The sequence below is a fragment of the Myotis lucifugus genome, unplaced genomic scaffold (genome assembly GCF_000147115.1).
Source record: "Myotis lucifugus unplaced genomic scaffold, Myoluc2.0 scaffold_249, whole genome shotgun sequence".
NCBI classification, from domain to species: Eukaryota; Metazoa; Chordata; class Mammalia; order Chiroptera; family Vespertilionidae; genus Myotis; species Myotis lucifugus.
In genome coordinates this window covers 257,657-279,605 of record NW_005871297.1, presented here as the reverse complement: position 1 = coordinate 279,605, position 21,949 = coordinate 257,657, and the positions used below count along the sequence as shown (strand labels likewise).

Here is a 21,949-nt window from a genome sequence, read left to right as displayed (position 1 = left end):
ACCCACCCCCTTCTCCCTCCTGCTGTCTCACACACCCTTGAGCGTGTGGGCTGCCCCCTGCCTGTCTCCTAGGGGGGACTTGCAGACCTACCCAGGAGGAAATGCGGGTCCAGGCCACTCCCTGCCTCCTGGCTGACTGTGCCACACCTCTGATCCATTCCACTCAGATCCAAGAGTCCTTGGCCTAGTTCACCTGCTTTCGCTTTCTTGAATGTGATTTTTTGGATGTGATTCCTTCTTTTCGTCTTATCAGGCCGCAGAGGGCTGTTTTGCTTTGGCTGAATTGGGGCTGACTTCATATTCCTTATGTGACTTGGCTTCGGAACCAAGACAGAATATCAATGCCAAGCTGCCTAATGGCCGCCTTTAGCATGTGTTAAAAACCTAATAAAATATCGCCTCCAAAATTCCTGGCCGGGTTCACTTACATAAATATCTAACATAGGGTCTCTCCCACAACATCCCTCAGAGTTCAGGAGACCACTTTACCATCTGCCCTGTGAGGAGGGGTGCACAGAGCTTGTGTACCGGGCGCCACTGGGGCTGACCTCAGACAGTGCCTGCGAGCTGCATTTCCCTTGTTCCCGGGGATAGGTGGATGGGCTGTCTGCTGTCCCTTACTTATGTGTGGAAGCACACCACACATTCCTTCTTGGGTGCACTTCCAGGAAAAGGCTGTGTGTGTGTGTGTGTGTGTGTGTGTGTGTGTGTGAAAGCCCAGCCTGTTCCTCCGTCTGCCTGTGCACGCTAGCAAACTCTGCCAGTGGCAGCATCGGTCTATCCCGTAACCCGATTGTCTTCAGTGGGCTCTGTCTCATTTATGCTCTTCATCCCTGTTTCATACCATTTAAAATGGTGTAAGCCTCCTCTAAACCTTCTGGAAGTGGGGGCTGGCGGCTGCAGGTAAGTAGTAAAATAGTATTTCTGATCTGAAAATGAGGGTATTATAAGCTCACCATTTCTCTTTGGACCCCCGCGGCACAGCATCTGCTCGCATCCACTTAATTAGCACGGTACAAGGGAGGGGCTGCCCTGCCTTTGGCATTGTTGCTTGTCTGACTTTAATGAAACTGCTCTTCAGGAATAAATATTTTGCAGCCATGAGTTAATCTTCTGTCCTTCCCCTCCTGGGAAACCAGTACCTGTGCGTGTTTTCATCCCCCTCCCAGTGACGGTGCCTTTTTAATTATATTGAAGATGACATCACCCGGCGGAGCATGGTGCATCTCTCCAGCAAGTACCTGCCAGCAATTTGCAAGAGCCACGGGGAAGGGACCCACAGGGAGGAGATGTGGGGACCTTCCAAGTGAAAATGCTGACAAACATGGGAAAGCCAGTGCCGTGTCTCCACGTATCACTGAAGCCGGAGACTTCTTTCTCTTCTTTCTTTAGCCAATAAAGGCCATTTTAACCCCAAAGAAGCAGGAGGCAGGGACCGGTGGTGAGGAGGTAAATTACTCCCAGTGTGTGTGGGACACTGGGAGTGGGGAAGGTGTGCCACTCGGGGTGAGTCTGCCTCAGTACGTTCCGTTCCGAGGGAAGTGTCTGCTTTCTGTTCTCCTTACTGTGCGGTGACGCGTTACTCATGCTTCCTGAGGTAAAGGATAGGACAGTTCACTCAAAAGAGGATTTAGGTTCTGGTCAGAGTAGGTCCTTGTCACGTGATGAGGGGATAAGTAATTTCTATGGGGATTCAGTTACCGATTGAAGGAGAAGGGAACCTGCCTTTACTGAGCACCTTCCTTGTACCAGGTACTTTATAAATGATCATTTTTGGAATCCATGCAACAACCCTGTGAGGCAGATATTATCCTTCTGCTGTTTCAAAGTGAAAAGAAATGCTGACCACTTTACACATCGAATAGAATTGGGTTTTCAAGCCCTGTGATCTGACCACAAATCCACTGCCTAGATTGCATGAAAAGGGCACATACATTTAAAAACCAGTCACAGCAGTGCTAGTATGTATGTACACACACACACACACACACACACACACACTTAGTGGGTGTGTAAATGTATGTGTGTGTATATTTTTATTTCACCCCCTTGCACCTCCCACTCTCACCGCCATCACACTAGAAGGCAAGCCACGTTGTTTGAACACTCTAGGCCAGTGGTTCCCAAACTTATTTGGCCTACCGCCCCCTTTCCAGAAAAAATATTACTCAGCGCCCCCTGGAAATTAATTTTTTAAAAATTTTAATAGCAATTAAACAGAAAGATATATGTATTAATGTTTCTACCTTTTTCGTAAAATATAGTAAAGAAAGGTGTAAATTAGAAACATTGAAGTTTGAAATTATGAAACTATTTATTGAACTCAGAATAGAAAGGTAATACAAAAAAGTTAAAACAAATGCACCTGTGGCCATCACCGCCCCCCTGGATCGCTGCAGCGCCCACCAGGGGGCGGTAGCGCCCACTTTGGGAATCACTGCTCTAGGCAAAGGACTGCAGGTGTCATGAGCCACACCCTTATGTACATTGGAAACATAGCAGCAACCAGCTTACCTGTCCCTGAAAATGGCCCTGCTGTACTCTTCCTTCGCCCTATCGCCTTACACACCTTTACTGATGAAACTCCTAAGAGCGCCCAGCTCCTGCTGCTGCAGAACTGCCAATTGGAAGGATGAAACTGGCCTGAGGCTTCAGGGCCTCCGTGTGAACCGCACAGAGCCTGTTTCAGAGCTCCGATTCCTGTGCTCCTGGACCACACCCTGCTCCGCTCTCCCCTGAGCGTCCAGTGATGGGAGTGCTTCCGTATGCAATGTCATGAAGACCTCGAGTTCAAATTGCCCCCCTGGAAAGGTAGCCAGGCTGCCAGTTTGGTCCTGGAGAACTCACTTCACCTCGTAAATATACAGACCGTTTATATCCAGAATAGTCAGTTGTTACTCACTGTAGGACAAGGTAGGGTCACAGCAGGGTGTGCAGAGCAGGGTTCTTTTTAAAGGAAAAAAGAAAGGATGTGGTAGACATGACTGAAAGATGCAGCTTGCATCCCAGGAACCTTTGCATCCCCATAGAAACATCTCTGAATTCGGGCTGCAGACCTGCCGCTCTGCATGGGAGAGGCACATTGAGTCCTGTGTGTCTTTTGTGTTTTCGCCTCACTGACACAGCTATCATGTCATTAATGCGGAGACGCTGCGAGGGGGCCGCATGGATGCGCTGTCCTTATGACATTGCCCCGAGCAGGCCAGGCTGGAGTGGGGATTTCTATGCTAATCAGCAGGCGCTCCCTAATGAACACCTGCCCGCTGCCCAGAGTCCCGAGGGGCGGGTCCTGAATGCAGGGGCTCCCCAGCGGGCTGGCAGAGGTACTTTGCATTTCTGGAGGAGCAATAATTATGTACGCCTGTCAGAGCCTTCCCGTCGGGCATCATTCAAATGCGTGGAGGAGACTGGCTTCCCAGGCTGATAGCAACCCAACTTCTCTGAACCCAAGACAGCGTGTATCTTAGCAAAATGAGAAAGAAACAATGTGTAAATAAGAGGGCAAGAACCAGGGAATAAACTAGCCTAAAGAATAGTATCCAGGAATAGTATAAAGTGGGAGTGGGGTGAGGGGAGACAACTGGGAAACCAAAAGGTTGTTTCCTGGGAGCTCCCATCCTGGGTTAAGGGCAGAGCTCAATGAAAGCAGAGAGAATGGGGAGCAGCTGGCGGAAAGTGACTAAAGGAGCCCATTGTGACTGGAGGTGGCGTCAGGAGGCGGGTTAGGGGGAAGAGGCGCACTGAGACAGGGTTAGGGATGGGGACCCCGCACCTCCTTTCCTGGGTTTACAAATAACGTTGCCTAAGTTTGCATCACGGCCTCCTTCCTGGGCGCCAGGAGGCACATGATGGGTTTGAGACCTGGCCGCTCGCTCTGAGCATATGGCATCTGGTTCCATCCAGCTCCCTGTGGCACCGCTGCCTCTGCCTGGCAGTTCTGTGCTTCAAACCAGCCTGGAGAGAGTGCAGGTGCCACCCTCTCCTGTGCCGGCTTCCCTGCCAGGCGGGTGCATGGATCAAACAATGGCCTTTGGTCTATCGCACTGTACCAACACACAGCCTTTATTCGGGGTCTACAGTGTGGCAGGCACTGTGCTAGGGTGCGGGCTACGGCATTGCTAAAACCTCCCTGCCCACTGGGAACTTACTGTCTGCAAACCCCTGCTGCTTGGGCTGTGTGTTCCTTGCTGGATCTGTACCCCAGTGCATAAACCAAAGCTTCGGAGGCGGCCCCAGACTCAAGCCCCTCAGTGTCCTTGGGGGGATTGTGACCTTGAGCACTAACATTTCTAAGCCCCAGAGTCTCTGTCAGTAAATGTTGCAGGGCTGCTTTGAAGGTTAAATGAGATGGTATAAGGGAAGCTTGCAGCCCAGAACCAGTGAAGGAGGAATGTGTGTGTGTGGGGGGGGGGGGGGCAGGGGCGGGGGGTGTTGTGGCCTATACAGGATGACTGTGCTGGTGGGAAGGGGCGGCGGTAGCCAGAGGGGCCAGGAAACCTAGACCTTCATCGAGGGTGTGCCACTGACTGTTTTTTGCCTGCAAGGACCCCCTTGTCATTGATGCACTTTGTTTTGTTTTGTTTTGTTTTCTTCCTGCTTCAGAGCTTTGCAGCCTTTCCTGGTGTGACCTGCTCAGTCCCCACTTCAGTGGAATAGCAGGAAGGCTGGGCAGGCACTTGGGTCCTGGTCCCACCTGTGCTGGCAGCTGAGCTGACCTCCCTGGTCCCTGGACAGGCTCAGACCCCTGAGACTTAGTTTCCTCCCCCAGAAGTGAAGTGGGTTGGGTAGCTGGTCTGTCTGGCTCTTCACGTAATCCAGCATTTGTGGGCGACCTCCCCCCACCCTACTGTGGGGTTAAGGTCTTCCAGTTGGCAGCTGTGTGCCTTGGGCAAGTTACTTCTCTCTTGCTTCTGCTTCTTCTCTGTCAAATGGGGTAATCCTGGCATCTACTTCTTGGGTGAGGATTGACCCCATCAGTTCCTGGAAAGCACCTAGGGCAGCACTAGAATCCAGGTCGAACCCAGTAAGCAGAACTTTAGTATTGACCGTACTTAGACCAGCCTTGCTGAGACAGTCTGCTGCTGGTCACTCCTAAGCTGGGTGGAGATAAAGCATTCGTCTCATATGTTGGGGTTCAGGTTGATGGGGACCTTCAAGATAGAGAGATGCTCCCGGTGGCAGGACCCATGCAGTGTTAGGACCTGCCGTGCCTCCCCAACCTCCCCAGAAGAGCACAGGCCCCGTGGTCCTCCACATCTGCCTGCCTAAAGGAAGTAGCCTCCCAGAGGCCAGGAGCTGCCCAGAGAGGCAGGAAGGGAGCAGCCTCTCAGCTAATCAGCCTGAGCATCAGGGAGGGATGGCGGTGGGGGTGAGGGGGGTGGGGGGGAGGGGGGGTGAGAGAATAGCCAGACCCTTGTGTGCAGAATGACCTCATGCTTTCTGTCCATCACTGGTGCTCCCTCCCCCAGGGATACTGCGCAGGCAATGAGCATTGTCTGCTTTTTACCCTGCCCCCAGGGGGAGGGCAGGGGCCAGGCTTCAGCTGCTCCAGGAAAGATAATAACGGGCAGGGCTTCAAAGAGGCATCTCTGCTCCTGCATCATTTATGCAGAGCCACCCTTCCCCTCCCTTCAGGTTTTCAGGGAAGTTGGAAAGGAAGGGCAGGCTGGCCATGCTCAGCACCCAACCGACTGTTCCTGCCTGCTCCATGGTTGCAGCGACTTTTACAGGGCAGGGAATCACGTTCCATGGGTCCAGGGGCCCAGCAGTGCCATCAGGGTAGGTGGATGTGGCCCAGCCCTGGAGCTGTTACCTGACAGCCCAGAGGTCACTGTGTGCAAAGCAAAGTGTGCAAAACAGCCTTGGGGAGGAGGGAGAGGTGACAGGGTCAGTCTTCAGAGGTTTCTGAAAGCTGAGATGGGAAATATTCAATGTTTTAAATGTTTTAATATGGTCAATTCAGGAGTGACAGTTCCATTGATTTAGAATCTAGGAGATGCCCAAGGGAATGGTGGGTGACAGAAAGGGGCTTGAGGGGAGAATTCACCCAGGCGAAACCCACTGTGCCATAGACTGCCCCGGTCAGCTCTGAGACAAAGCTGTCCGCCTGCATGTGACTTCCTTGTCCACATCACTTTGGCCTAAAGACAGAATCCAAGCATTAGTAACGGGCTTTCAACTGAGATCCAAGTTTACTCACATCTCAAAAACCAACAAATACTGAATTCCCCGTGATTAAGAAGTCTGTGCCAAGCGCTATGGCAGTGGTTCTCAACCTCTGGCCCTTTAAATACAGTTCCTCATGTTGTGACCCAACCATAAAATTATTTTCGTTGCTACTTCATAAATGTAATGTTGCTACTGTTATGAATCGTCATGTAAATATCTGATATGCAGGATGGTCTTAGACGACCCCTGTGAAAGGGTCGTTTGACCGCCAAAGGGGTCGCGACCCACAGGTTGAGAACCGCTGCGCTATGGGGCTAAGAGATCTTTGGGGTTTCAGTCTGAGGGTGTGTATGAGTTTTCTGTGCTGCTGTAACAAATCATCACCTACTTGGTGGCTTAATATAACAGAAAAGGGATCTTTCACAGCTCTGGAAGGCAGATGTCTAAATCAGGCTGTCAGCAGAGCCATGCTTTCTCTGGAGGCTGGAGGGAAAAATCCAGTCCTTGTCTCTTCTAGCTGCTCCTGGCTTCCAGCCTTGCTTGACAGTGGCTTCATCACTCCCGACTCTGCCTCTGTCTTCACATGGCCTTCTCTTGTGTGTCTGTGTCAAAATAGCCACTGTCTCTCCCCACCCAGTTGCATTCAGGGCCCACCTGGATAATCCAGGATAAGGTCCTCTTCTCAGGAATCTTAACCCCAGCCTTTGTAAAGTTAGGTAATATTCACAGGTTCCAGGGATTAGAATGTGGGCATATCATTTTGGAGGCCACCAGTGGCCAACTACAAGGTGTAACAAGTCATGTCACACAAAATCCACTCACTGTGTTGATAGCAGCATTATTGACAGTAGCCAAAACAGGGAAGCGACCTGAGTGTCTAGCGACAGATGACGGGATAAACAAAATGTGTTCTCATCATACCACAGAATATTAGTCACCCTTCAAAAGGAAGGAAATGCAAATACCTACTACAACATAAATGAACCTTGAGGACATATGCTAAGTGAAGTAAGCCATTCATAAAAGGATAAATATTTTAAGATTCCACTCATCTGACATATCTAAAGTAATCAAATTCATAGAGAAAGTAGAATGGTTATTAGGGACTGGAGGGAGGGGAAGTGGGAAGTTGTTGTTTAATGGGGACAGAGGTCTGTCTTACAAGATAAAAAGGTCTAGAGGTGAGTTGCACAACAATGCAAATAGACTTAACTGTACTGCACTATACACTTAAAAATGGTTAGGATTGTCAATTTTTGGCTATGTTTATTTTACCACAATTAAACATTTTTTCAATTAAATTTATCTCAGCACAACAGCATGCACGCCAAGGGTGAATAAGGTACATACATGTGGTAAATGTTAGAGGACTTCAGAGGAGAAAGACACCATTTGGAGGTGGGAGGGTCATGGAAGGCTTCCTGGAAGAAGTGGCCTTGAGCAGGATAAAATGTAAATGGGAAGGGGGAGAAGAGAGGATGGAGCGAACAAGGATATGGAAATAAAAATGAGATTGGTGTTTGTTTTCTTTAGTCCAATGTTAATAGATTGCACACAAATGAGTGATTTGGTAGGTAATTAGGCAGAAGGGAGATTGGCTAGGCAAATTGGGCCCATATTCAGGGTAGTCTTAAATATCAGGCTGGCATTTGATACCATTTACAAGCTTATTATTGTAATTCATAATGGATTCATAGAGCACTCCCTCTGTGCCAGGCACTGTCCTTTGCACCTTATGCACATCGATATTGACTCATTTAATCCTCAGAACAGCCTGGATGGTATAGTCATCATCTTTTTGCAGCTGAGAAAACGGAGGCACTGAGAAGTTAAGTGACCTGCCTGAGATGATATAAGAAAGGTGGAATATGTTAACTTACTGATTTAAGAGATCAAGGTGGAATCCGGAATGGTCATAAAGCTTTTCCAAGTGGGTAAACAGACCCTTGAGAAGGCTGGGCAGTTTTTAGGGAAGGAAGAAGCTACATTTAATAATAACATAAAGAATAATATTTTGGGGCAGGAATCCATTTCATCAACCTAGTGGTCCATCATTTCACAGGCACTGAGGCTCAGAGAGGTGATAAAGTTTGTCCGAGAGTCTGTCTGGGAGGTGACCATGTGAAGTTCAAAGTGGTGGTATAATGGGTGTGGGATGGTACAAATATTCTGTGGAGGACTGAGGGGTGCCAGGGTGCTACCTCATTAGATTTCTGTCCCCAGACTTTGTCCAAACAGCTCACAGAGATCAACTTAAAGGCTTGTGGTCAGGGTGTGTGCCTCAAGCACTTCAGGGTCCTGCGCTGTGTGAAGTGTTCTTTTGTCATCACTGTCTGATCCTGTCTCAGAAGGAGGCGGAGAAGTAGGCAGGCCTGTTTTCCAGAGCCCCGTGTGTGCTGTTCTGTGCATGGTTTCCCACTGGAAAAGTCCAGAGCCCTCGGGGACTCGGATTTGTGTGGCAGAGTCAGACCAGTGATGACGAGGAGTTATTCTGCCCTCCTTCCAGACGCTATTGAGGGAATAAAGTTAATTACAGGCTGAGAGAAAGTCAGTCTTAAATGTACAGGGTGGGGCAAAAGTAGGTTACAGTTGTTCTTGGAAATGATGCAATAATTAATAAATAATAACACAGAAATAAGCTCATATCCTCACAACTGCAAACCTACTTTTGTCCCACCGTGTAGTGACCTCATAGGGCCAGGACATCACCAGTGACACAGCACAGGCTGCTTCTAACCCCAAGTGCCCAGGGTTGTCTTGCTCGGGCCCATGTTGAGGCCCTGCCCAGTTTGTCCTGTAGAACTTGACTGGGCTACTGCCTCCCTGGCCTCACTCCCAGCCGGATCCCTGCAAACTCCACAGATGTTTATAGTGCAAGTAATTGTCGAATTATAATCAGCAGGATTCTGTAAACATCCCTTCAAAGTACATAAGAGCATAAAGCTTTCTGCTTACCCAGCAATTTCTCTAAATTAGTTTAAGGAAAGTTTGGAACAATGTAGTACATTAATCATCATCGCGTCAAGGTAGGGTATTGTCTTACCTTGAGTTTCCTGAGTTTGCAAGCTCAGGAAATCACAGGGCTGATGCCTTAAACCAACTGTACAGAAAAGTAAAAGGTTTTATGCCTGATCAGTCAGGATGAGCTAGGTTGTGTTGTTGATGACAGACAACCCCAAATATCTCAGCAGTTTTACAAGGTTTATTTCTCACTTACTTTACACGTCCATCCGTTTTGTGGGAGTGCTGTCACTGATGGAGGGAAAGACAGGGTGGCTTCTTAAATTATTATTATTGAGGTATAATTGATATGTAACATTATATTAGCTTCAGGGGTACAACATGATGCAGTAATTGTATAGGGTATGGCTTTCAAAGGGACTTAAAATTTGAGAGTTGTAACATCCACATCTTCCAGGATCTGTTATCAACCCCTTCAATGGGACTAACTTAAAACATTTTTTAAGTAACAATAGGCATCCAAATGGATGCAGTCATTGAAAAGAGTGAGATCATGTTTATTCTGGCGATGATGCTGTTGCTCAAATCCTTTTGGTTGCCTTCAGTTTATGAGTCGCCAAGAAAATTCATTTGTTCACTGTAGAAATCCCAATACAAAGAGTTTTGTGTCAACAGGCTAAATCATAGGGTTAGGTCACCATGGAAAGGCCAAAAGTCCGTCTCCAAGAGGCTCCCAGATGGCTGTGTTACTCTGGTGACTTCCTCAGGGTGCTGAATTGGACTTTTAGCTCTGTAGGCTCAGGGAAGACTCACATTAACCAAGTTCAAAGTACTGATTACATATAAATCAGTACCACACTCTGAACTGTCAGTACTGATGTCTGAATGCCAGTGTACTGGGTTCACTGAGTGTTGTAAGCCTCATCCAGACATGCTCCCCCCCCAAGTCCAGCCCATGATCCTTGACCGCTCACCCAGGAAGCAGAGGCAGCATGGCAGAGGGTTAATGGCAATCTCTGACACCAGCTTGATTTCATTGGGAATCCTGGCTTTGCTGTGACCCAACCCCTGACAGCTCCAGGTGAGAGTCTTCATTGGCAAAGGAATGACAGCCTCTTATTTCAGACTAGAGGCCCGGTGCACGACATTAGTGCACTGGAGGGGGCATTCCCTCAGCCTGGCCTGCACCCTCTCACAGTCCAGGACCCCTTTGGGGATGTCTGCCTGCTGGTTTAGGCCCGCTTCCTGCAGTCGGACATCCCCTGAGGGGTCCTTAGTGTTGCCGCAGAGGTGGGAGAGGCTCCTGCCTTCACCACTTTGGCTGAGCAACGCTCCCCCTGTGGGAGTGCATTGACCACCAGGGGCCAGCTTCTGCATTGAGCATCTGCCCCCTGGTGGTCAATGTGCATCATAGCGACTGGTCATTCCACTGTTTGGTTGATTTGCATATTAGGGTTTTATTATATAGGATGATCCCACAAGCATGTAGGATGGTCAGCACCCTGTCTAAGACAGCAGTGCCTCAGCAAGGTCTTTGGAAGGATGCTATTTGAAGGAGAGCTAAATAGGTAATTTGACTGTTTAATATGATCAGCTAAAGTAACCCCATTGCTACCACATAAAAGGACCACAGCTCCCCTCCCTTTTCCAAACTGCTTCTCCAGCCCCTCCCCACACACACCTTCCATTCACCCTGTCCTCTCCATGGAATGATCACTGTATTTACTCCTGTTATATCTGTTCCAGCCCTGAGAGTACACTCATGCTCCACATAATGTTTCAGTCAGTGATGGACCACATACATGGCCCATAAGATTATAATGGAGCAGAACAATTCCTATCGCCTAGTGATGTCATAGTCCATGCAATGGTATCAACACATTACCCACATGTTTGAGGTGATGCTGATGTAAGCAAGCCACTGCTCTTCCAGTTAGATAAAAGTGTGATCCACACAGTTATATACAAGTATGTACAGTATATCATACTTGACAATAAATATGTTACTGGTTTATGTATTTATTATGCTTTTTATCATTATGTTCGTGTACTCTTTCTGCTTATATATAAAACAGTTTTCTGTAACACAGTATGCCATGTTGTGCTGGCAGCAGCCTCAAACATCTCGTGCTTACCTTGTCTCTTGATTGCCATCATTTTCTCTTGTGCTTGATTTAACCTCATGTTCTTTTGTACAGTAAGATGCTGTACAGGCTTGGAGCCTAGGAGCGTTAGGCTATGCCGTGCAGCCTGGGTGTGTAGTAGGCTGTACCGTGCAGGTTTGTGTACTGTCCCACTCACTATTGCACAACAACGAAATCACCTAAGGACACATTTCTCAGAATGTATCCTGATTGGTAAGTGGTGCATGACCGTAATTCTTTCTCTCCCTGGGTAAATTTATGTTTCTCTAACCAGTTCTATAGAGATGTTGGCTTTAAAGTTTACCTCTCAAAGAGAAGGTAATCTTATTTCTATCATTTCTAAGTCAGGGCTGGAAACCTCACCATGACCCTCAAGAACCCACAATAATTACTTTATAGTCACACCTCATTGTATAAAACCAGTTTGACTCAGCATGCTCACCTCCTCCCCCCTCTCTGTCCCCATTCAGTACACTTGACTTCAAGTGACATTAGCCAATTGGAAAAACAAGTTCATTCTGTGAGCAAGAAAATGTATTAATAGTGAGGATGCTTTTATAAATGGGACACAAGCTTCAAAGGCAAACCCAAAAGATTATTACAAATGTTTTAAGAAATAGCAGGCATTGTGGAAACACTGCGACTATTTTGAAAGGGCGGCAATTGTTTGGACAGATAGATTATGCAATTTAAAAATCTGCCATGGTGCTGCCTTATATTCAGTCACAACCTGTACATTAAATGCTTTGTATCTGGGCAGCCAGGTGCCTGCGGGGGGTGGAGGTGGTGCTGGCAGCAGCGCATAGCAAGCACAGCTAGAAGCCTCAGGAGCCCCCTCATCTCGGATTCCACTTTGTAATTTATCAGAGACATTCTGAGATGGGCCACGCGTGCCACACTGCATTCCTCGTGGTAGGTTGCCACTACTTATGAAGGAGGGTCTTACATAGAGCCTTGCATTCCATGTTGGCCACAGATTGCTTTTTCACTTTTTCAAATTTTAGTGTGGACGCAAGTATAGAATATTAGATGGCTTTGATTTATCAGGATGGGTTCTCCAGTTGATTTACATCTTCTGGGGGGAGGAAGCTCTGCCCTCAATTCAAACCCACTGCTGTCCTTTCCTGCTGTTTCACTGGTAAACCGGAGGTTGTTGAGGCCTAGAGGCTGGCACCCTGTGAGCCCAAGAGCCAGGCAGCAAGGGGGAACCATCTGCTTTGGCTTTTTCAAAGGAACATCGGCCCTTACTTTGTGCCCCTGGGAAAATATAAGTCCTCACTGGCAAGCTACATGCTGCTCGTTTTATAGCTCCTGCAGTGCTGGCTCGTACATTGCCCATATTAGACACTCCAGTGTTGAACCAAAGGGAGTGCACCTGCCTTCGTCTGCTGGGGCTGCTGTGACAAAACACTAGGTCGCTTAAACAACAGAAATGTATTTTCTCACAGTTCTGGAGGCTGGAAGTGGGAGATCAGGATCCACCCTGGGAGGGCTCTTTCTGGTGTGCCTCCTCACTGCGCCCTCTCACGGTGGAGAGAAAGCGCAGCAAGCCCTCTGGTGTCTCTTCTTATAAGGACACTAATCCCATCATGGGGCTGCCCTCGTCTAAGCCTGATCGTCTTCCAATGGCCCAGTCTCCAAAGATCATCGCATCGGGGTTAGGCCTCAACATAACACATGAATTTCTTTGGGGACACAGTGCAGCACAGGGCAGTGCCCAAAATAAGAAATTAGAAATCAGACTGTCTCTTTTTTTTTTTTTAACACCTTCACCCACTTCAGCCTTCCACCTCCTCAGCAATCACCGATCTGTTCTCTGTATTATGAGTTATTTTTAAATTTGTTAAGGTTCCACATATAAGTGAGATTATAATGGAATTCATCTTTGTGTGACTTATTTCACTTAGCATAATACCCTCAGGTCCACCCATGCTGTTGCAAATGGCAGGATTTCCTTCTTTTGTATAGCTGAATAATATTCCATTGTACATATTCACCATCTCTTCTTTATCCATTCATCAATTGATGGACACTTAGGTTGATTCCATGTCTCAGCTATTATGAATAATGTGCCATTGAACATGGGGGTGCATGTATCTTTTTGAATTGGTATTTTTGTTTCCCTTGGATAAATACCCAGAAGTAGAATTGCTGGATCATATGGTAATTCTAAAACTGTCAAGTAGACTTTGATTTGCATGTCTTATCCACTGTCCTAACAGAGAAGTGCAACAGAGTAGCCACCAGAAGAGGAAATACACTCTGGAAGGCTATAAATGCACATACATGTACATACACAAACAAGCATACGTTTTCTCTTCTGGAATCTGTTTTTGCTCTGAGCTTGGAGACATCCAGCAAGTGAGCTTGGGATGGAGTAGTTGTCATAGAGTAAAGGCAATGCATTTGCATACACCTGACCTGGGAGCTCATTTAGAAATGACTCTTCCCGGGTAGTCCTGTGTCTCCATCAGACAGAGCCTGGTGGCTGTGGTCATGTCAACAGTGATGGACCCAAGTGAATGTGAGGTATGGACAGTGCAGGCATCTACATGATTTCATGCCTAAAGCTCTGGGAACTCCTTTACATTGGCAGAGATGCTTAGGAATGAGCTTATGATAAAAACCTTCATAGGTAAAGGCTGATCTTTTCCTTTGGAAAGGCAAATGGAAGGTGCATTTTCAGTTTATTCGTAAACATTATTCCCAAGGCCCTTTGGCCATAGCTTTAACATTTCTTGCAGGAAGATACTTTCATTGTTTGTATTTTTAATTATGGGAGCACAGAGCGTGTTCAAGGGTGGAGCCAGGATTCAAATCCCCGCCCCAATACTTAAACAGAGATGTTTAGTCTCTGGGCCCCTGTCTTCTCCCCATACAATGATGGGACCACCTTCTAGGGCTGTGATGAGGTTTAAGGAGACTAGTATTTGTAAAGTGCTTGGAGCAGGGCCTGGCCCATAGCAAATACTGTATAAGTATATGTTAAATACATATATTAATAGATATTCTATAATATGTAATCTATTGATTATGATATTGATATAAGTATGATATATTAAACATATTTTAAGTAGATATTAATATATTTTATATATATACACATTATAATACATATTACATATGTAACATAAAATATCCTATATAATAAAAGCCAAATACAGTAGGTCCTTGGGTTACGTCAGAGATCCGTTCCTACGGCGCGACGTAACGTGATTTTCGCCGTAAGTCGGAACCCACCTACATAAGCACCTACATCACTCACATGGAGCACATACACAGCAGTAATGAAGTGAAACAATAAAAGAAATTTAAAAGAGCCCTAACCAGCTTGGCTTAGTGGATAGAGCATTGGCCTGTGGACAGAAGGGTCCCAGGTTCGATTCCGGTCAAGGGCATGTACCTTGGTTGCGGGCACATCCCCAGTGGGGAGTGTGCATGAGGAAGCTGATCGATGTTTCTCTCTCCTCGATGTTTCTGACTCTCTATCCCTCTCCCTTCCTCTCTGTAAAAAATCAATAAAATATGTTTTAAAAAAAAGAAATTTAAAAGAAAGATAACAATTCCTGACCTTTACTTGTGGTAAATAAATAATAAAAAACATAAAGCACATATGTACATATGTCGAAATGACGGAACTTTTTTTTTTTTTTTTTTTATAAATAAATGGGAGATGGCGACGTAACCACGAAAAAATGTAGGTCGAGTCCGACATAACCCCAGGACTGTCTGTATGCAAATCGACCGTTGCTATGATGCGCACTGACCACCAGGGGGCAGATGCTCAACACAGGAGCTGCCCCCAGCCTGTAGGCCCCAGGCCAGCCAAGGCAGGTGCCAGCAGGGGGCGACCAGAGGCAGCGGGAGGCAAAGCCAGGGGGCAAAGCCAGCCTTCGGGAGGCAGTGGGGGACAGAGTCAGCAAGCAGGCAGTGCCAAGCTGGCCAAGGCGGGTGCCAGCGGGGGCCATCCCCCTCCCCCAGTAGTCCCGCCAGTCGCCCCACAGATTGGCCCTGATCTCCGGCCAGGACTAGGGACCCTACCTGTGCACGAATTTCATGCATCGAGCCTCTAGTATATTATAGAATATAGAATATATTCATTATATTAATATTAATATAATTAAATATATGTTAAAACATATATTATAAAAATATAAATATGATATATGTTAAACATATAATTTGTATATTTATCTTATATATATGTATTTTTTTTAAGTAAGGCATCTTCCTGTTCAGCGTGAAACGTTCTCCTGTGTGGGGACGGAGAGCCCCAGGGCTGACAGCCTGTCAGTGAGCGAGTGCCGTTTGTAGTAGAAAAAAATTAGGAACAAGGCAGAAGGTCTTCATCTGTACCTGGCTGTTTACTCAGTGGTGCCTTCATTATCCACTCCTTTGGGTTTTATAAGAATCATTTGCATCGATGTACTAGGGCTTTGAGACATTGCATTTTAAAAAATTATGTAAATCGGAAATTGCCTGTTTTAGGAAATGTAATCTCTCATCACTTACCCTTTCTCCATTTTGTTTTCCCTCCAGCCCAAGCTTTTGGCCAAGGAGCTGCTTGACCTCGTGGCATCTCACTTCAATCTGAAGGAAAAGGAATACTTTGGAATAGCCTTCACAGATGAGACGTAAGTGCCCCATGAGCCCTCCGAACTTGACAGGAAACTGGAAATCACAATTGTCCCAACTGTCAGAATGAGCTCAGCTGCAGGCCACTGGGTCCTGTGGTCAGGGTTCAGTCCAAGTTCATCATTTGAATTTCAAAGGCCTTGTGATCATGCCCGGAATGGCCAACGGATATAATTAGGGTGATGCTCATATTGTGAAAGTATTAGGTAAACTAGTTCCTGTAATCAAATTGCAGATTGTGTTCAGAACTGAAATGCTTTTTTGTTTGTTTGTTTGTTTGTTTGAAGTAGATTTGTATGAGTTTGTTTTCTATTAAAGTTAAATGAAAACTTCTGGAAAGTCAACTTTTCTCTCCAGTGTTGGAATAACAATAACAGGAAGTGAATTTGATGATAAATTCAAAATGAAAAGTATCTGTGCAGTTTCACTGTCTAAGCTGAAATAGAGAAAATAAAAATCAGGAATTCAATCACTCATCGGATGAAAAGTATATTTGCTTTAAAGACCTTTCAGTTTGGCTCTATAAAGAGGTGTTTTACAACACAAGTAAGGAAATCTTTACTAAAATTTCAATTTTCTTCTTTTTAAAAAAATACGTTTTTATTTCAGGAAGAGAGACGGGGAGGGAGAGAGAGATAGAAACATCAATGATGAGAGAGAAACATCCATCAGCTGCCTCCTGCATGCCCCCTACTGGGGATTGAGTCCACAATCCAGGGATGTTCCCTGATGGTGGATCAAACCTTGATCTCCTGGTTCATGGGTGGACACTCAACCATTGAGCCGCACAGGCCAGGCTAATTTCCTTCTTAATAGACTGTTAGCAAAAGAATATGGTAAAAACCTGCACAGACTACTAGGTAAGAATGTGTTCTAAGCAAATGTGTAATGCTTTTCTTTCCTCTGAGTGTATACACACACATATACACACACTCCTGCAAATTACAGAGATGATACTCTAAAATACTAATAGATCAGGGTTGGGTTGGTGGCTGGACAGGACAGTGTAGGCGAGGCCATGAGCCATTGACCAGATGGAGCCGTCAAGGCAGGATGGGCTCGAAGCAAGGGCGGGAGGCAGCCACAGTGGCGAGGAGGGGAGGTGATCAGGTATGTCTGCACCTGGATACTCTGAGCCTGGGAACCGCAAATCCAGACCCTGGAAGTAAAAGGTGATGTAAATTGGCACTGTCTTGGGCAAACTGGAACATCCAATTGCCTTCTGAATTAGCAACAGTTCAGATGGTGGGGTGATCGGGGTATAGGCAGCCGGAGCAGTCGCATCTTCCTCAAGAAAGCCGGGAGGAACCAGGTCAGCCCTGGCCCTGAGCCTGTCAGGAACTGGGCCAGAGGAAGGCAGGAGTGGTGGCCCTGGTCTAGAAGGATCGCCATGCCTGTGGGTAGAGCCAAGTAAGCCGGCCGTGAAAGGAGGGCTGCAGTGGGAAGGATCCAGCCTAGTGGTGGGAAAATGCTTTAAAACAAATACACATTGAGAACAGCTACTTTCAAAAGTGCAGGTGTTTCTACCCTTTCTCCTGTAACCCTCCCAAATTGGTATTCATACGTTTGTCACTAATTAAAAGGAACCCAGAAGTTTCGATTAATTATATCCCATCATTCACATTTCCCAAGTACCGTTACTCTTCTCAAAGATGCCATGACCTCTACACGAGTCCCACTGAGACCTCCCTTTTGAATAAATAAGAATCTAAGAGTGAGCAGGTTGAGCTGCACTAAGGAGGGAGAACTACGCCTGCTGAGTGTGTCACATCACTGCCCAACGGCACCTGCAGGAATGGGCTGCAGGTAGAAAGCCATTCTCCTGCATGGGCGAGAGCAGGCACACGTTACAGAAAGGAGAGTGGGGCGTGCAGCACAGACCACTCACCCATCGAGTGGTACCAGGTCTGGGCTGCCCTGGGCCCCTGGGTTGGCCAGGAAAGCTTGTGTGTGCATGTGTGTGAGGCCAGACCGCAGGAAGGTGTCCCCCACCCTGGAGTGGAATTGGCCGATGGAGGGCTCTGTGGGGGGTGGTGAGGAAGAGGATATGAGCCATCTCCTGGCATAGTGCAGAGAAAGTGTGGTCACCACCACCCCTTCACTCAAGTCTGGGTGGGAGCGTTTCTTCAGCAATTGCAGGAGCAGCCAGAGGCCAGCAGATTAGCGGAAAAGAGCAGCAGCTGCAGACAGTTCCTGAAAAAGAACTGGCAGGTGGACCTGACTCATGGGGGAAACGGCGAGTGTCAGGGCCCCCAGGAAATTAAGGACAGGAGACAGAAACAAAGGGGACGGCCGTGACTCAGGGCAAAGTCATGGCCTGACAACATCTGGGGCCAAGGGACGTTGGCTGGTGGCCTCTTTGATAATCTGAACTTTTCTCCTTTTCCTGGTAAGAAAGGAAAGAATGAAAGCTGTGCCTGTGGGTGTGACTTAGTCTAGAGTAGTGGTTCTCAACCTTGGCTGCACATTAGAATCACCTGGGAATCTTTTTAAAATCCTGATTTCTGGGCCTCATCCTCCGGAAATTCTGTTTCTTTGTTACTAATGTTGTGGCCCCGCCCCATAACAAAGAAACAGAATTTCCGGAGGATGAGGTTCAGAAATCAGGATTTTAAAAAGATTCCCAGGTGATTCTAATGTGCAGCCAAGGTTGAGAACCACTGGTCTAGAGGTTGAAGGGCTATGTTATATGTGCCCCTGGACACTAACGTAAGATCTTTCAATAACCGTATTTTCAAATTGTTCATTGTACTGGGACATGTACTGTGACATGTACTGTGTGTGTGTGTGTGCATGCCTGCGTGAGTGCGTGTGTGGTTTCTGCAGGAGCTTACACTCCGTATTTTATAATCAAATGCAGATGAAGTTTCATTCTTTATTCCAGCCCATGGTATATCCTTTGTATTGCCTATTTCCTCATGCAAAATCAAGCAAGACTAACACTTAGAAAGTGTTGTAAGCTGTAAAATGCTGTAGAAGTATAAGATATTACCACCAGCGTTATAATTCCTTAAAGTAGAATATATGAGTCTTTCAGTATTAACTGCTGTTGATGACATTTTGTAGGATCTAGTTGGGGCTGGAGAGAAGATATATAGAGCAGAATGCAGATAGGAAATTGGAAGTGTATCTATGCTTTTCTTCCCCATAAGTTGTGCTTATGAATAAACTATCCAAGTACACAGTGCAAGATATTTAATATTGTTAGTTAATCCACAGTGTTGTAGCATCAGTACTAACTCCACCTTTCCTTCTCTTTTCTAAATTTAATTTTTAAACTTTATATTTTGAAATAATTAGATTTACAGAAAAATTGCAAAGGTAGTACAGAGTTCCACATACCCTTCACCCAGCATCCCCAAATGTGTTGATATTTTACAAGCTATGTTAATATTACTTCACTAAAGGCCTGGTGCTTGAAATTTATGCACAGGGGTGGGGGTCCCCTCAGCCCAGCCTGCACCCTCTCCAATCCGGGACCCCTCGGGTCTCCAGGATCAGGCCTAAAACAGCAGTCGGACATCCCTCTCACAATCTGGGACCACTGACTCCTAACTGCTCACCTGTCTGCTTGCCTGATTGCCCCTAACTGCCCCTCCCTACCAGCCTGATCACCCCTAACTGCCTCTGCCTGCTGGCCTGATCGTCGCTAATTGTCCCCCCTCTGCCGGCCTAATTGCCCCTTACTGCCTCCCTGCTGACCTAGTGCTCCCAACTGCCCCCCTCTGCCAGCCTGGTTTTCTCTAACTGTCCCCCCCCCCACTGACCTGGTTGCCCCTCACTGCCCCCCTGCCGGCCTGGTCACCCCACACAGCCTACTGTTCAGTCGTTTGGTTGTCCTGCACTAACCCCCCTGCCGGCTTGGTCGCCCTATGCAGCCTGTTGTTCAGTCATTTGGTCATCTCTCACTAACCCTCCTGATGGCTTCATTGCCCTACGCAGCCTGCTGTTCGGTCATCCGTCCAGTTTTTTCGGTTGTTACGGCCCCGGGCTTTTTATATATTAGAATTATATTATCATATTATTGATACTAAACCATAGACTTCATTCCAATGTCACCAGTTTTCCCATGAATGCCCTTTTCTGTTCTAAGATTCAATAATATGCAGCCTCTTTTAATTTGAATAAATCTGCTGTGATAGACAGAGATGGTTACCTGTACATGATCTAAATTGTGGTGATACAAGCAAACAATGACATTTCAGCCACCTTTAAAACATTCTGAAACAAAGGAAGAGCCTCATATTAATTTGATACTAAAAAAATTATTTCTGTTTTACTGGAGTTGTGGTTCTCAACCTTTGCTGCACTTTGGGGTCACCTAGGTCATTTTATAAAATACCAGTGCCTGGGACCTGCCTCCAGAATTGTGATTTAATTGGTCGGGAAGGGGACTGAGCAGCAAGATTTTTCTGATATGCATCCAAGTATGAAAACCCCAGTTCCAGAGAGAGGGGAATGGTGGAATAAATTACCTCTGTTTCTTCTCTCCAGATCCAAGAAGAAAAGCTGATTTCACTCAAACTTTGAATATTTGGGGCCAATAATGGCAAGTGCCAGGGATCTGAAAGTTACAGACTCTCTCCACTCCAGACAGACTCTGGAAACCTAACATTGTGAGAACCAACTCAGAGAAGTTCAGCTTTAGTATTTAGCCACCAGTCCAAATAGTGTGGCTGGGAATTCCACCTGTTAAGCATTGGCATCCATCATTTAAGGAACCCTATTTTTGCATTTTATTTTTGAAATATTTTCAATGCTTTTGCAGCACCCAAATTGTTAGGTGTTTAAAATTTCAGAGCTCATGGATCTGATTGTATAATTTATATCAATAAAGCACTATATTTAATTATCTGATTTATTCTCAATCATAATTTTGTTTTCTCTATTTGTTTTTTTTTAAAAAAAACCTTTATTGAGGTATAATTGATATACAAAGAAATGCACACATTTAATGTATACAATTTAGCCAGTTTGGACATTTGCAAATAAACAAGTTTTTAATTTTTAAAATTAAAAGGAAATTGTTGACAGAGAATCTCATCATCAAAAGCTATAACTAAACAACTTTTAGACCATTTAGCAGAAATAGTCTGACACACCCCAAGTTGAAATAATGATTATAATAATATATTTTAATTTGAATCTCCTATCATAAATTTTGAGAATTGTGTGTCAGATGCTGTAAGTGAGTATCTCTGTAATGATAGCTTTAAGAAGTATTTGGATAATTGAAGGAGAAAGTTAAGAAACTTGGTCAGCAATCACTGCACATTTTAAAAGCCAGGTACAGTTAGAATGTATTTTCACATACCAAGTAAAGAAATTTCACATGCCAATTAAGGAAGCTCTTACACTCTTACTTAATCACAGACCCCTTTGAAATTTGTTAAGAAGGTACATTCCCTTGCTTCCACAAAAGTTTACGCATAAAATAACTTATGCTTAGATTTTTAGAAGGGTTATAGACATTCTAAAGCTAGAATCCTAGTTTAAGCACCAATTAGGGATTTTTTTAAGATAACATGCAATGCTTTAATTAATTGAATCATTGATTAGTACTGTTTGGGGAGTCTGATTTATTCAGATAATTAAGGTCCAGTGTTTCTTAATTAATTGGCCTCTCGACACAATGCCAGGACAAAAGGGCAATGTCCTTGAGTCCTCGTGTGCCCTTGGCTAGAACTGTGACTAGCACTGGCCAGCCATCTGAACAGTGTCTAAGCTCTCCCGGTCTCAAGCTTATCTGCCATTTAAAAATAAAGTAGAAAAGCAGTTTCCCAGTTGTGGAAGAAACAACGACATGTAGCTCTGGGAAAGAAATCTAGTATTTAGAAATAGGTTTGAGATTTCCATTCATTAAATGCCCTGAACCACATGACTGCAGAGAGAATCAGTGCTACACCTCTAAGCCTGGGTTGTGACAGCTGCTCCTGGAACATGGCATTCACCGTGCATGGCCTCCTCAGAGACTGGCAGACGGATGACACACAGCCCTACCTTCTATTTAGTGACCAGAAAGGGATTTCGCAGAACCCTTT

The 21,949-nt window shown here is 45.9% G+C and overlaps 1 protein-coding gene across 1 annotated transcript in view; it reads left to right on the top strand.

Moving 5' to 3' along the window:
- FRMD4A (FERM domain containing 4A) overlaps positions 1-21,949 on the top strand; it is a 227,838-nt gene that overhangs the window by 53,955 nt on the left and 151,934 nt on the right. The window contains 1 exon segment of the mRNA XM_023762528.1: positions 15,813-15,907. Within this exon segment, the coding sequence (XP_023618296.1) occupies positions 15,813-15,907 (95 nt within the window).